The sequence below is a fragment of the Phacochoerus africanus genome, chromosome 12 (genome assembly GCF_016906955.1).
Source record: "Phacochoerus africanus isolate WHEZ1 chromosome 12, ROS_Pafr_v1, whole genome shotgun sequence".
Classification (NCBI taxonomy): domain Eukaryota; kingdom Metazoa; phylum Chordata; class Mammalia; order Artiodactyla; family Suidae; genus Phacochoerus; species Phacochoerus africanus.
In genome coordinates, this window is record NC_062555.1 from 12,093,972 (window position 1) to 12,111,226 (window position 17,255).

General features: G+C 38.2%; 1 protein-coding gene across 1 annotated transcript in view; it reads right to left on the minus strand.

Annotated features, from left to right (window-relative positions):
• Positions 1–17,255, minus strand: part of USH2A (usherin) — an 811,661-nt gene that overhangs the window by 738,388 nt on the left and 56,018 nt on the right. The window contains exon 3 of the mRNA XM_047754984.1: positions 6,060–6,192. Within this exon, the coding sequence (XP_047610940.1) occupies positions 6,060–6,192 (133 nt within the window). The remainder of the gene's footprint in view (positions 1–6,059; positions 6,193–17,255) is intronic.

The window sequence follows — 17,255 nt, forward strand, 5'->3', positions numbered from 1 at the left end:
CAACAACCATGTGAAAAGTTGTTGCTTCCTAGGTGCAAAAACAAGGAGACGAGTGAATCCTCACCAGAGCGAGAAAGAAAAGCCATCTTGCTTTCCTACAGGCCTGTGAGTTCCATGCCTGCGTTGGAGGTGGTGTCTGTTTCAGAGCAGACACAGCCGGCCCAGCACCGCACAAGAGCGCCTTTAATTCAGCTCGCAGGCATCTCTTGCACAATTACCTCTCCTGAATGAAACCATCTTGGATGTGGACAAAAGTATGGGGGACAGCGACTTAATTTTTTGATTAAAAAAAGGAGCAAGCGAGAGAAAGAAAATGATTTATAATAAGTCCATGGGAACATTCTGTACCTATCTCTTTTCTGATTAGAGAGGTGGCATGGAGCCCGGCTCATTAGGCAGAAGTAATGAGCCAGTCTATCTGCCATCTCTAATTAGAGAAAAGATACAGTAGGTACCACTGTACCTATAAATTGATAGAAAAAAAGATAAAAATTATTTTTTAAATACCCTTTCCTCCTGTAGTTCTCCAATGCTCAGAACTTAAGGTGAGAAAGTGTAATAAAACCTAAGAAACACTGGACATAAGCCCTTTTCCAAGGAGGTGTTTTCTAACCAGAAACTAAATTTTTCACAGTTTTTAAATTTTTCACATTTTAAAATGTTTTTTTTTTTCAGTTTAAAAACAAATATCTTAGTCAGTCTATACTGTCCTTTGGAAGCATTAATTCAACATTTAGGATATACCGAAATAGAACAGAAGCGGGTTATTTCAACCCCACGGGGTAGAGTGGACAAATTTATGGCACCGTCGAATACTTTGAGCAACATTTGGTGCAATAAAACACTTTTAGAAGTACTAATGGGAATTAAATATTGAAATGAGGCTCACAAGATTTAATGTGTTATTAAGAATTTCTGCATGCAAAGTACTTTATAAAATTCTTCAATATACTAATTACTCAAACCAAGTTTCTAAATATATAGGTTCCTTAAAATATTACTTCATATAAGTTTAGCTTGATCTAAGAGCATACACAAATTAAAACAATAGAGTCATTTATAGACATTTTTTCTTTGCCTCTTTCAACAATTCTCTGGAAAATGTTATTATCTCTGCCTCACAATAATAGATATTTAAAGAGGCTAAGAATAGCTGCCACTTATTCACACTTACTACATGACACATAATATATTCTACACATACACTATCTCATATAATTCTTATAATATCCATATGAATCACTTAGTAAAATAAAATTTAATAAATTAGAAATCTGAGACTTAAAAAGGAGACTATTTTGATCAAAGGTACACAAATAGACAGAATTCAGCCTAAATTGCTTTGATACCAGAGCTTGGAAATTCAATCACTGTGCTTTAGAATATATTTTCAATAATATATTAAAAACATTTTTTTTTCTTTAAATAACTAAGGTCATTGGGGAAAAATTAAAATTTTGCATTATTTCAAAATTAACACCAATACCTATAAAGATCTATGTGGCAACTCCAAAGCCATGCCTACTTATGCATTTACTGCAAACATTTGAGAACATTTGAGTGCTTACTCTGTATACATGATAGGATGGTATAACTATCAGAATTAAAATTTAACAAGGTCATTGGACTTAAGGTCAATATAAAATGGATGGTAATAAAAACAATTAGAGAACAAATTCCAAAAACTACGTTAAATGTAATTGCATGAATAAAAGGGCCAAGAAATATATGGGGCTAAGTCTTAAAATATGAATGAAACCTCTATACAGAAAACTAAGACACTGCTGGGAGAAATTAAGGAACATAGTACATGCATTGGTTGGAAGACTTGATGTTCTACGGATTATCTATTCTCCCAAAATTGAGTTGAGAGTTTAAATTTCAGCAAAATTTCTATGAAAGATATGGTATATATACACAATGGAATACTACTCGGCCATAAAAAAGAACAAAATAATGCCATTTGTAGCAACATGGATGGGGACTAGAGACCCTCATCCCGAGTGAAATAAGTCAGAAAGAGAAAGACAAATACCATATGATATCACTTATAACTGGAATCTAATATACAGCACAAAGGAACGTATCCACAGAAAGGAAAACCATAGCCTTGGAGAATAGACTTTTGACTGCCTGGGGGGACAGGGAGGGAGTGGGAGGCATTGGGAGCTTAGGGTTAATGGATGCAAACTATTGCTCCTGGGATGGATTTGCAATGAGATCCTGCTGTGCAGCGTTGAGAACTATGTCTAGATACTTACATCGCAACACAACAGTGGGAGGAAAAAGTATGTATACATGTATGTGTAACTTGGCCCCATGCTGTACAGTGGAAAAAAGTAAATAAAAATAAAATAAACACAAAGGTGACCATAAAAATAAAAAAACTGCCTCTAAAATTCATATAATAGCCAAGATAATCTTGAAAGAAAAAAAAGTTAGAAAATTAACTACTCCTAGATATCAAGACTTTTAGAAAGCTATAATGATGAAACCTAAATGTTGTAACTCAAGTGTGGGCTAAGATATTGGAACCAGAGTGAGCTCAGGAACAAACCTGTCTTCGCATAACGGATATAAAATTTGTGACAAAAGTGTCACTGCTGCAAAGTCATAGAGAAATGATGAAAACGGTTCTTGGTCAATTAGATATTCAGGTGGGTAGAAATGGATCTTGACCACTACTTAACACCGCACCCCGAAATCAGTCTCAGATAGACTAGAGACCTAAATTTGAGAGGTAAACTCGTAACATTTCAAAAATAAAGTGTAGGAGAGTATCCTCATGACAGTGTTTTCAAAGACATCAAAAATAGGACATAAACAATATTGGGTTTAAAATAAAAAACAGTAAATTGGACTTCACTAAAATTTAGAACTTTTACTGATTGAAGGATACCGTTAAGAAAAGGAAAATATAAGTCATAACCCAGAAGGTGATGTTGGAAGTTCATCTGTCAAAAAACCCGTATTCAAATATTGAAGAGCTCCTGTAAGTAATAAAGACACACTATTCAATTAAAACATTGACCCATAAGCACATGAAAGTATTCTCAACATCACTGATCATCAGAAAATGCACTACACACACACACACACGAGAATGGCAAATGTTAACATGAGACGACACTAAGCCCTGGGGAGGACGTGAAAGAAGCGCAATTTTCAAAGACTGTTAGAATACTCACTTTGAAAAAGGTATTCCTAAGGCTTAAAGAAGTAACAACACATGGCACGGATACAGTACAGTGCTTAGGAAAGGAATCCTAGGCAAAAGAGTACATGATTTAATTTACAGGAAAGTTCAAGAACAAGCAAGACTCACCTACGCTGATAGAGGTCTATGCCAACACTATGCTGTGTGTACCTTCAGAGGTGCTGTTCACTAGGATTCTTTAAAATATTAGAATTGTTTGAAAACTTTTCTGGATGAGTTATACAGGTATAAATACAGACTAAAAATTCAGAAAGTTGTACCTTTAATATTTATGCATTATGTTCCATTGCATGCTTTGCCTTTATTAAAAATGTAAAGTATTTTCACATTTCTATAATGCAAAGCTATCAGACTTTCTAAAAACTTGAGAAAATGTGCAACATAATGTTCTTAACATTAATGAGCTTTCACAAATAAATAAGAAATACCAGCGTATAAATAGGGACACACAACATGAATAAGGAATTCACAAAAGAAATGCCAATCATCAAGATGTATGTGGGATGACATCACTTATGCGTGGAATCTAACATACGGCACAAATGAACCTCTCTACAAAACAGACTTACAGAGAGAACAGACTTGTGGTTGCCAAGGGGGAGGGGGAAGAAGTGGGAAGGACTGGGCGTTTGGGGTTAGTAGACACAAACCATGACATTTAGAATGGATAAGCAATGAGGTCCTACCATACAGCACGGGGAACTGTGTCCAATCTCTTGAGATAGAACATAATGGAAGGTAATATGAGAAAAAAAGTGTGTGCGTATACATTCATATATGACTGGGTCTGTACACTGTACAGCAGAAATGGGCACAATATTGTCAATCAACAACACTTTAATAAAAAATTTTTCTTAAAAAAGATGTATCTGCAAAATTACTCAAACTCGCTAATGGCCGAATAATTCAAAGGCAGGATCCCACTACATTTTTCAATGTCAGGAATGGCAAAAAGTGAAAAAAAATCTTAGATAATTTGTAACGTATCCAGTTAAGTGTTTAAAGAAGCAAGCACTCACCTCTATTTCTAAATAAAGTTATAAATTTTCACAACCTTTCTGGAGGTAATCTGTTGGTATGCTTTAGGGTAATCATTCTAATATGTACTAAAATATAAAATGACCACATAATTAAACCTAGCTATTCAACTTCTATATAGTTATGTTAGGGAAATAATTATGGTAACATTAATAATATTACATCACAATATGGTTTAGTATATACAAACAAACTTATTCATTCATTCAACAAAGAGAGAGCAACTACTATGTAGCAGATGCTGGAAAAACAGTAGTTGTTTTTATGACATCGCCTCATTTGATCCTCACGATGCAACTGTAACATCATCGTCATGAGGATTTTAAACTGGAGGTAACTACAGGTTAGAGGCATTAAAACATTGTTTCGGGTCACATGGCTAGTAAATGGGGAGATGGGGTTTGAACTCAGGCAAACAGACCCAAAGTATCAGGTCTTAAGGAAAAGCACAGACAATTGCTCAAAGGCACATGAATGTGTATGTTTATGTGTGTGTCTATGCCTGCTGGAGATACATAGACATACAAATATAACATATAAATAAACATATATACTGTTTTCTACCAAATAACTCCTATTGCTAAAGTATCAGAAATAACCTGAGTGTTCCATAATAGGACCTTATTTTAAAAGTTTCTGTTACAGCTATACAACTGGGCACAATACAGCCATTTTACACGAGAAGACACATTAACAAGACACGTTTCTCATAACATTTGGAGGGAAGTATTTATTTTAGAGGGCTCAGAGAAAGCATATGTACTATAATTTCATTTTTGGAAAATTATTATATTTATAACCACATCTCTAGCTATATGTACAAAAATTGTGGAAGGGTATAAAAAGTTTCTCTCTCAAGGTCAAAAAATGGAAAATGCTTTCTATTTTATAGAGTTGTATGTTGTTTGGGTTTCTTGTAATGAGCATTTATTATTTAAGAGTGTAGAATAATTTGTATTTCCATTTCAAGTGTGGGCAATTTTATAGACCATGGTGTTAGTTATTTCAAGGAAATTCTAAATTCAACCTCTGTCCTTTTCAGGATATGATGTGCATTATCTTCCTGAAGACGCAGCCCATTTTTAGGGTGGGAAAATATGAAGACCATCAGTCCAGTTGATTACATACTGAACAGTACTTCTGCTCCTATCTAAGCCCTGCTTTAACACTAACCCTACAATAAAATCCAAACCAGAAAGAGAGAAGATATAGTTTATTGCATACTGTCCTCCTTTAAAATCTGGTAACAGAGATGTTCTAATTATAAAGATTCCCTGGAATTGTGGGTTGAATAATGGCCTCCGAAAAATAAGTCTACCTGCAAGCTGTGACTGTGATCTTATTTGAAAAAAGGGTCCTTGTAGATGTAATTAAGGACCTCGAGACAAGACAAGGCAGGCTTAGGGTGGGTCCTAAATCTGAGTGTCCTAAGTGTCCTTAAAAAAAGGCGAGATGGGGAGAAGGCCAGATGACGATGGAGGCAAAGATTGAAGCTATACAGCTACCAGTCAGGGAACACTAAGGACCGTGAGAAGCGACCCCAAAGAGCGAGGCACCAAATGGGCTCTCCTCCAGAACCTCTACGAGAAACCAGCCCTGTGAATCCCTGCCTTCACACGTCTGCCCTCCAGAACTACAAAGGGGTGAAGTCTGCTTTACTAAGCTGCCACCCATTTGGTACGCATCTGTCACAACAGCCCTTGGAAACCAATACACCTGCGTGGTTTAAAATAGTATTTTTGCCACATTTTTCAAGGAACAAGGTAATTGGCTACAAGAAGATTTTCTGAAGTCAGAATCTTACCATTTAAACTCTGTCCTATTTGCACAGTGCCAGAGGCAAAATCTACCATGGAACCACTTAGAGTTCTTGTATCAAAAGCTGTATTATCCTCTTCCAAACCATTGATGAAGAAACTGACTTTTGTCTGGTGTACCTGGAAGAAAGGATCACCATTATTGTTGTAAAATTGCAGAGTCTCTCTCAAGTTCATTTCCTACTTCTCCACTGCCTTCAGTTGGAAAGACTAAAAATTTATTTTCATGGTCAGTGGTATCTCTTATGTTTATATATCTGGATATAAACCTGCATGTCCGCGCTGGGGTCATGGCTACCAGGGTGGTCACAGGTGTGCGTAATTGTTTGTCCCATGTATTTAACAGCTGTGACTGCCATGCCTTCTAAGTTTTTTGGAGATAAGTTGTTTCTTAGCTACTAGTTAAATCTGTCAGTCATATTCAGAAATAAACAGAAATGAATACTCAGGGAGAAATATTCAAAACCAGATAGACCCCAAAATGTGTTATGTAGGGATATAATTCATTTCAGATGGCTTAATCCAAAGACACCTTGTAAACATTTACTTTCTTAGATGCTGGCAACCAGTTGGTAATTTCCATTTGTACTTCTCCAAAATAGAATAACATAAAAATTTGCAATTGTATTCTAGGCTAATTAGGTGACCTAGCAACTCTCTACATCAGGGTCCAATAAACTTCTGCCAACAGCCAGAGCATAAATTTTTTACTTGTACACGAAATGATTTGATGGCATAATCCAAACGGTCCGGGTCACGACTGCTCGATTCTGCTGAAAGCAATGAGATACGTATGTAGGTATGTAGCTGAATGGACATGAATGTGTTCCAGCAGAACTTTTACCAAAATAGGTGGCCAGCCAGATTTGTCCCCCGAACAGTGGTGGGACCACCCCCAGATAATACCATAAAAAGTTATGAAATTTTTGTATGTGGTGATCCCTGAGTAGCCAATTCAAGCAAACTTCCGTGCAGATGATTTCACTGAGAAATTGAATGTCTTGGAGTTGAAAGTTTGGTTGTTAGTACTTTAAACATATCAAATAATAGCATTCGAAATGAAATTCTGTTAAGTAGCCTTGCAAAAATGAACGAAAACAAACAACCATCCTTCAAGATTTTAAAATCATGTGAGTGATGGTCTTCAGAACTCCTTTGAAACTCTCCCTGAAAGAAAAAAAAAGACACACACACACAAAGCCTGGAAGTTATCATCATAATTACCTGGCAGTATTGGTTCTTCAAAAACTTATACAGTATGGCTTTTCCCCGTGCTATGTAACCTGCTTTCACTTAAAACCATGTTCTTTCCTAAATCCACTGACCCTATGTTACATATTACTTAATTATAAAACAAAGCTTTAACATCAACTCTAAAATCACACACTAGCTCCTCCTGGACCTCGATATACGCCTCTCTGCTGCCTTTTTTTTTTTTTTTTTGCATCCCATTTTTTTACAGCCTGTTACTGTCATTTGGTGTTTGACTGTTATCATTATAAAAGATACAGGCTTTTCTACTTTGTTATTTGTAGCATTATCTCATGTTTTACAACATCTTTGCGCAACATGCAGGCACATGAAATATAACTAGTGAAAAGTTCTCGATGGTATTAATGCATAAAAAAGAATGTGGTTCCATCTCTACTGTCTTTACCCAGCCAAAAGCTGATGAACAGCCAATTTTCCTTTATCACATTAGCACAGCCATGAGGGAAACACATTTGTTCTCGTCAGCCACACTAAAGATACTATTACCAATCTAACATATACATGTTTTATATCAGCAGTATTCTCAGAGCATGAGAGAGCCAACAATATATTAACACTAGCATGACAGTTTATTTAAGAAAAGAAAATTGTCTCTGTAGAGGGACAGAAGTTAGAAATGTATGGCTAAAGCTCAGTGTCACTGGTCTAATAAAGGTAATAATTCTTCGGCTTTCTTTATAGCAGGTAACACTGTGGTGACAGCTCTGTCATATCATTCAAATAAAAATGTTGTCTTTTACAAGTTTAAGTGCACCTTTATTTTGAGGCAGATAGAAAGCATGTTTTTGATTTTCTGTACTCACTGTGTTATAGCTATAGCCAAGAGTTCAGGACCTTCTCTGTTTTTCTATTTCCTTTTTTTTTTTTTTAATCAACTCATCACGTATTTGCTTAGTAGAAGGATTCAGTGTCACTTGCAGTGAATTCCAAAAGAATGTTTTCACTTTGTTGATACTTAAAACATGATGAATGATGATCCTAAGCCACTCCAGCCTGCCGTCCCTCCTCTCCCAGCCAACTTTCTTATAAATAAGATGAAATCTCCCTGGGTGTTCGGTGTCATGTTTTATATTCCAAGAGTCTCTACACTACTTTGCAATTCAGGTCTGGGGCCCCATCGCAGGGAAGCTGCGACCATGGTGGTGGCTCTTTGCAATATCTCATCCTGATGACTCCCATGCCAGTTATTTGGGGGAATAGGATTACATACGATGGAATTGCTGATTTGTGAAAAGAAAGCCTTCTGCTAAAATGAACTTCCCACCTATCTCTTTCTCCACCCCTCCGAGGATGAGAGGAGTTTGTACATGTTTATTGGTGTGGCATGAAGGAAAGAGCTAGCAACACCAGGACCAGCTGGAGAAAAGTCTTAAACTTGCTCATAACAAATCCAACACCACTTTGGAAAGAAGATATAGAGGAGCAAGCTTCATTCTCTCAGCATTTACTGTTTCAAATTTCATTTTAGCCATTTTTTTTTTTTTTTGGTCTAATTGGTGTTGCTGTGATAGGCTGGACTCATTCCTTTGAGCACAGAAGTGCATAAAATTAAAAAAGGAATTCCTCACCCATTCTCACCTGTGATTAGAGAGGAGCATTAATTCAAAATTCCAGAAGTGCCCTTCGTGGCTCAGTGGGTTAAGAATCCAACATAGTGTCCATGAGGAGAAAGGTTTGCTGCAAGTTGGCGTTGCTGTGGCTGTGACATAGGCTTCAGCTGCAGCTCTGATTCAGCCCCTCGCTCAGGATATCCATAGGCCACAGGTGCAGCCGTGTTAAAAAAAAAACACCAAACCAAAACAAAAACATTGCTCAAAATTCCAGAAAGTCACACAACAGCTGGGAAGCTACTAAGAGGAAAGAAAAACCACCAAATTGACCTTGTAACTGTCAACAATCACCATCCAAAAGTCAAATCTCTAGCTCTTCTACTCTTCTGGCCACCACCACCGCCACCACCCACAGGAAAGCAAAGAACGGCTGATTCAGACTGGGAAATAAATAGGCAGAGTGTCTATGCTGACTGCCTCACTGGAGAAGGAGTTGCATAGTTTTCTTGTTGCCTATATCCTCCTAATTTAAATTTAATTCAATAAAGCATTAACCCGGCATCTACAGTGGTCCTGAGTTACATGAAGAAAATAAAATTATGATCCTTTACCTCAAGGAGCTTGTACATAGGAAGCAATGGAATGACTATTTAGTGTTTGAACCACTGTCAATGATGACGGTTGCTTTTTACTTAAGTGCTGAATCTTTAACGCTGTTAATGAAGTGTTATCTTTCTCACAGAATTGCTTTGAGAAGCTATGGCTCAATCCACGCATGTGTGTTGTTGAAGGTCCTATTTTTGGACCTTCTCTGTGGGACTTGTCTTCCTAGAACCAACTTATAAGCTTCCCAAGAATATCAGTTTCATTAATTTGACGGGTATCATTTTAAACCAAAATCATCTTAAGCATTTTGAATAACATGGCTTTTTTTATAGATTTAACACAAAGTAATTTGGCAACATACCTTGAATTCAAATTCACTTTTCAAAGACGATGGTGGATGATACAAATATAAAGAACATTATTTGGAATGCTAAGAATCGCAAACAAAAAAGAAAACCGCTGTGAGATGAATCTGAACGAGAAACATTTTTGGAGGAAGAGTTTGGGACTTTCTGAAATAGAAATTGCCCTTGAAACAGAATTTCTATTTCTAGGTTAAAGAAGGATTTGCATAAAAGATTCAACCATTCCATCTATAATTTTTAAGCATAAGGCAGGCAATTTATTCTGAAAACTTCATAAGGTTATTTTAAAGTATCACATGTATGTTTCATCCCATACCTGAAAACATGTGGAATCAATGCTTTGCTCACCATCCTAAAGGTCTTCTGAGGTTTTTTTCTCACTCATTCCATCTTTTTTTTTGGGGGGGGGGGGGCGGTGCACCTGCAGCATGTGGAAGTTCCCTGGGCCAGGGATCCAATACACATCACAGCAGCAACCCAAGCTGCTAAAATGATGATGCCAGATCCTTAACCTACTGTGCCACAAGGGAACTCATCCATCCAATTTTATTTCTAACTAGTGACCAACAGCCAACCTTACCTAATTGGTGAGGTCTCTTTATTATCTGATGATCACACGATGCTTACTTTCATCTCCATATTTTATTATAGGTATTTCCATATGGGAATAAGCTTGTTACTGTTTTTCATTTACCTAATTCTTTTGTGGTTTTCAAAACATATCTCAAGTCCCATATCCCTTAATGATCCTCTGTCAACTACTTCAGCACTAGATATGTCCTCACATTTATTAAAACTAACATGAGGAGGGCTGTTCTAAAATTTGTACATGTATTCATTTTTTTGTATCCTTAACCCAAGGCAGGTTTGTTATTCTCTCCCATTTTAAAGATAAAGAAATGAATCAGAGAATTGAAAACAAAAAGATTACATTATTCAAGGTCACATGGAAGGAAGACTGACTGGTTCCAGAGCCTGTCTTAACTGATTTTAATGAGCATTTAGTAGTAACCACCAGCTGGGTGACAATATCCATTGTCTGAGTGTGTCCGCTTTAACTCAATACAGTGACGGTCCAAGATCTGTGTCAACCGGACGCAAGAAGGCTAACCACGCCATCACACTGTACAATCACTTGCCACTTGCCGGACAGTGTGCTGAGGTCTTAGATTTGCTCCTCTGCCATGTTGTTATCCCCAACATGAGTTTACCCGCCCCCCTATTCTGCTTCAGCAGCCTTTGGGAACCCTTTCACCTACTAATAGCTTTTACTATTATCAACGTTTGAACTGAAAGAGAGCTCTCGAACTTCAATTCATAGGTCCCAGTCTAATTATTGAGACCACACTAAACAAATCCAATCCCTTTTCCACATGAGAACTCTCACAGAGAGAGAGAGAAATATTATTTTCTCCTAAGTCTTAAGATAAACGTGTTTCGTTTCTGTGGTGTTCTAAATATGACATGGTGTTGAGGCTCTTCTTAAAATGTGGCTCCAAAAATACTACAGTCTCCAAATGCGGTCTCTTTCCAAACTGAAATAAGATTATCACTTTAACATAGTCCAAAAAATGCATGCTGGATGTTCGGCTAAAACTGATAAATTAAGCTGACTAGTCACTAAGATACTAAGTTTTGTTTTCTTTTAACTTACATCACTGTTAAAGCCTATCTACCCCTCCTGTACATATGCAGGTAGGTTTGTGGACCCAAGGACCGGAATGTATATTTTTCCATGTTATACTTCATCTTGTTAGATTCAGCCCATTGCTCTGGGCTGTCAGAATCCTTTTGGACGCTATGTCAGCCGATGTATTTAACATCCTCCAAGATTTGTGTCATTTGCAAATTTGATGAGCATGCCCTACGTGCTAGGCAGAGGCTCCATAAATACTGATTGATTAACTGATACTCCAAAAATAAAACCACCTACACTATTTCCGCCACCCGCTGCAATTCTGAGGAGGAAATGGCACCATTTTCAAACAGCTAAAATGTGTTCCACAGGGATCCTTCACCTTGCTCAAGTGACACTTACTAACATGAGTTTTTATAGAATTACACAATTATGAATCAGTACTGCCAGCTAGCAAATATTCTCTATTCAGTAATATTTATACAAAAAATATCTTTAAAACAGAGCTGAGGTCATTATTCAGGGAAGGTTGCTTTGGTAGAAATTAATCCCATGGGTTGTCCACAAACACTTAGGATGTACCTGTGTTCCCACTACTAGTGAGATGTGTTGATAACACCTGCTGTCTTCCTTCTCTTTGCACAGAAGAGGCTACAGGAAAATGACTTCAGACACAGATACAGTCCCCCAAGCTTTTCTTTTGTTTCTCTTTTTCATTTCCCATGAGGTCAAATATTTAATTCCAACACTCCCTTCCCCGATCCCATCTCCCAGCCCCCGCCCCCCTCCCCCTTTTGGTTTTCCTCTGAGGAACTCAGACAAGCCAGGCCCTTGCTGTGATCCACACCTAAGTGGTTCTGCATTTTCACCCTAGGTATCATGTTTTGGATCTATTAATCCCCTCTTGATAACAATTAATACCCTGCAACCTCCTACAAAGAAGCCTCCAAACTTCATCTCTAGGAATTTAACATGGGGATGTAAGTAGTTTTCTTTGTTCTACCTTCAGTGGATGCACAATGCTCATGACCACCTTCCTCAACTATTAAACTTCTCTCTCCGCACTTCAAAAAGGCTACTAATTTACATGCATATGTGGTGGGAAAAGATCCCGCCACTGGTTTGATTTATTGTTGATTTCCTCGGGAATGCAGATAGAGACAGCCTTTTACTATAGATACTAAGAATATTTCACGCACAATTCTACCTTTAAGAGTGCCTCTGGGGAGTTCCTGTGGCTCAGCAGAAACGAATTCGACTAGCATCCATGAGGACCCAGGTTCAATTCCTGGCCTGGCTCAGTAAGTTAAGGATCCGGTATTGCTGTGAGCTGTGGTGTGGGTCACAGACGCAACTCAGATCTGGTGTGGCTGTGGCTGTGGTGTCGGCCTGCGGCTACAGCTCTGATTTTACCCCCAGCCTGGCAACCTCCATATGCTGCCAGTACAGCCCTAAAAAGACAACAACAAAAAAAATGCTTTTGGTAATATGTGTAGGTTACTTACACATACGACTATGCATAAAATAGGCAAACAACAAGGAACTACTGTATAGCACAGGGAACTATATTCACTATAATAACCTATAATAAAAAAATCTGAAAAAAAAAAATCTATGGGAGTTCCTGTCGTGGCGCAGTGGTTACCAAATCCGACTAGGAACCATGAGGTTGCGGGTTCGGTCCCTGCCCTTGCTCAGTGGGTCAATGATCCGGCATTGCCGTGAGCTGTGGTGTAGGTTGCAGACGCGGCTCGGATCCCGCGTTGCTGTGGCTCTGGCGTAGGCCAGTGGCTGCAGCTCCGATTCGACCCCTAGCCTGGGAACCTCCATAGGCCGCGGGAGCGGCCCAAGAAGTAGCAAAAAGACAAAAAAAAAATCTATGAATCATTTCGCTGTATACCTGAAACTACACATTGTAAATTAACTATACCTCAATTTTTAAAAAGATAAAAAAAATGCTTTTGGTTCACAGATGATCACAATTCTACATTCAATTATCTCAATGTATCATTAGTTCTTTTTTCTATTTTAGCCATACAGGACAGATGACTTCCAAAAGATGATTCAAATAAGCTGTAAAATACCTCTGCAACCTTTTCAGCATTTTATATCCTCAAATCTGAAAAGTTGTTTGTTAGTCCTGCAATTTCTTCTTAAAAAGTCAACTTATTCTGTCTTCTAAGCTTAGGAAGAAAACTGTTCATCATCCCCTTCATTGAAAACCACGGTTTTGAAAATATTTGTTGTTTGAATATTTAATGAGCATGTAATGATGTGTTAAGTGTTCCGCTGCACATGAGGGATATATAAAACACAGACGTTTTCCTCAAGGAACTTATATTCTATAATGGAAACTGGCATATGAAAACGCTTTCAATGCCAGGTGGTAAATGCCATAAAATAAATATGAATAAAGTGCTTAGGAACAAAGATGAGAAAGAGAGAAATAATCTCAGAAATCTTCTCTCCCAAATAAATCCCCATTTTTCTCCTTACCACTGTCGTGGTATTCCTGAGTTATCTAGACATGTTTTGCCCAGTTTCTCTTTTCTTATTCTCTATAGGACATCTCAATGAGTAGTTGCTGGGTTTCATTACTTAAAAAAAAACTGTCTCAAAATTATAGAAAAGTTAGTTGCAGAAACAGTACAAGAATTTTTTTCTGAAACATCTGAGATTAAGTTGCTAACTGATTAACCCATTATCCCACAATACAGTAGTGCATTTGCTACAAAAAAAAAAAAAGTCATTCCCTTACATGAACAGAATACAATCATCAAAATCAGGAAATTAACATCAATACTTCCCACGGTCTTGTCCTCAGACACACTTTGAGTTTTGCAGTGTCCCCAAAATGCCCTTTGTAGATTACGAATCCAGTCCAACATCACAGGTTGCAGTTAGTTGTCATGCCTCTTACGTCTCCTTTGATCTGGAACAGTTCTTCAATCTTTCCTTGACACTGATTTTAAGACTAGTGAAGACCACAGTCTAGTTATTTTGTAGCTTGCCTCTCAATCTGGACTTGTCTCATGTTTTCTCCTGACTGGGTTCAGGTGATTCAGAGATCATCTTAATAGATCTTGGATGTTACATAATTTCTATTTGTTCCATTACTGATGATGTTTGTTTTTGCTTTTATTTCTTTTTTCTGTTGCCTTGGGGGACTCACCTCAAGAAATCTTTGGTACAATTTGAGTCAGAATGTTTTGCCTATATTCTTTGCTAGGAATATTTTGGAGTTTTGTGGTGCCATGTCTTTAAGTCCTTTTAAGCTATTTTGAGTTTATTTTGTGTATGTTGTGGGGTTGTGTTTTGTTTTGTTTTTTGCAAGCAAGCAAAGTCTTTATTACAGGTAAGCAGATAGCTCCCAGGACAGCTGGGAGGGAGGAGAAGAGCCTCCCTCTATCTATGGTCTCATAGCGGTTGTTTGTTTGTTTGTTTTGAGGGTGTATTCTAACTTCATTCATTTACTGCATGTAATCCAGTGGGTTCTTCCACTAAGTACAAATCCTTACCCAGTCTGTCCCCTTGTTACCTCTGGCTTATATTTTATTAATACACCCTTGTGCTCTCTAATCTTCCCATACTTCCCTTCCCAAACATTCCAGGCACTTATTTTCCTCAAAGGCTTTGCACTTTCTCTTCCCTCTCCTTGACATTACTCCTGCAGACACCTGCCGGCTTTATTCTCTCATCTCCTTCAGAAATCCCCTTCACTGCCTTTTTAGCAAAACCTCTCCTGACACTGTGTTTAAAATTATAGCCCCCGATTGGGTAACCCCTTTCCCTATCAGACTATTCCCTTTTTGCACACCAAACATAATGCATATTTATTTTTTTCTGCTTTATTTCATTTCCTTTTTCTGCCTGAAATCGAAACTCCCTAAGAAGAGGTTTGGCTTTGTTTCCTTTTGCTGTTTTGTTCACTATTCTCTTATTCCCCAGACCAGAAACCAGCCACCATAAGGAAATCATTAAATCTCAAAGGAATGACTGAAGCCTCATCTAGACGAAGGACTGAAGGGTTAACCACTTGAAAGAGTAATAGGAATTCACAAAGGATGGAAATGGTAGAAGACAGGGAGTGAGTTGTAGGAATCAAGACAAACATATGGTATCACGTATAGGTGAGGTCTAAAAAATGGATACAAATGAACCTATTTGCAGAACAGAAACAGACTCACAGATATGGAAAACAAATTTATGGTTACCTAAGGAGACAGGTAGGGGGAGGGAGAGATGGGCTGTTTGGGACTGGCATGTGATATGTACACGCTAGTATATGCCATGACTGGGCAATGGGGACCTGCTGTGTAGCGCAGGGAGCTCTACCCCATACTCCATGGTAACCTATGTGGGAAAAGTATCTGAAAGAGAATGGATGTGTGTGTGTGTACACCTGAGTCGCTGTGTTGTACAGGAGACATGGTCACAACCTTGTAGATCAACTAGACTTCAATAAAACTTCTTTTAAAATGAAGAAAAAACTGCAATTCATGAGGAAAAATAAAAAGAAACTCCAAGAAATAATCAAACGGAGAGATGCTTAAAAGTTATCCCAAGACTTCCATTAATAGCGACTAAACCTCGTTCCTGTATTTTTCTTTCAATGTGTCAAATTTAAAGTCATCTGTCTTGGAATTCCCGTCGTGGCTCAGTGGTTAACAACTCTGACTAGGAACCATAAGGTTGCGGGTTCGGTCCCTGCCCTTGCTCAGTGGGTTGAGGATCCGGCGTTGCCGGTGAGCTGTGGCGTAGGTTGCAGACACGGCTCCGACCCCGCGTTGCTGTGGCTCTGGCGTAGGCTGGTGGCTACAGCTCCGATTCGACCCCTAGCCTGAAAATCTCCATAGGCCACGGGAGTGGCCCAAGAAATGGCAAAAAGACCAAAAAATAAATAAATAAATAAAAAATAAAGTCATCTGTCTCACGTTCCCCCCAAAACTTTTCCAGTTTTTCAAACCTCTTTAAATAATAAATTTGCCTCTAACTATGTCCAATGCTGACTGAAACTAACGAACACTGGATTCCTCTTTATACTTTGAGGGAGCAAGACAAGAACATGACCTCTCTCCCGACCCGAAGTCAGAAGCGTCAGCAATCAAGCCCTCCACAGGCCGAGAGATGCACAGGAAATCACATGTGCATACAACCCCCAAACTACATTCTGGGCTCGTCCTCAAACGGTAAACAAAAGATGTTGAGCGCTAATTTGTAAGCTGAAATGGGGTCCTGCCATACAAAAAAGCAGTGATACAGGCCTACGAAAATCTTCAACGCAGGTGACTGTTCCACTAAACAATGGATTACTTATGAATCTTACATTCTTAAAAGAAATGCAAGGCTTCCTACAAGTACCTCTCTTCCCGCCATTCTATGTCCTCTTGGTTGGTTGGTTGTTTTTCCTCCCAGCTCCAGGAATACTGAGCAAAATTTATTGAAAATGTGTCTCATAAACTACATGAAGGAGCGCCATTTTAGGCCAAAGGAAAAATGTGAATCTCTTTAACCTCCTTTAGAGAACTGTATCATGAGATCTGATGTGAATTCCTTTATCTTTAAAGACACTCCAGAATTGAGAACAAGGTCTTTGGGGTGGCCCCTGTTTAAAGGTGGTGCTCTCTGGCCCAGATAGTAATTGTCTAAGCAGTTTTTTCTTTAATCAGTAATGGAGAAGCACACACATTTAATTTGGTTTAGACAGAAAAAATGACAGCAGCAAATAGGCATTCGTTTAAGGTAAGGATTCTA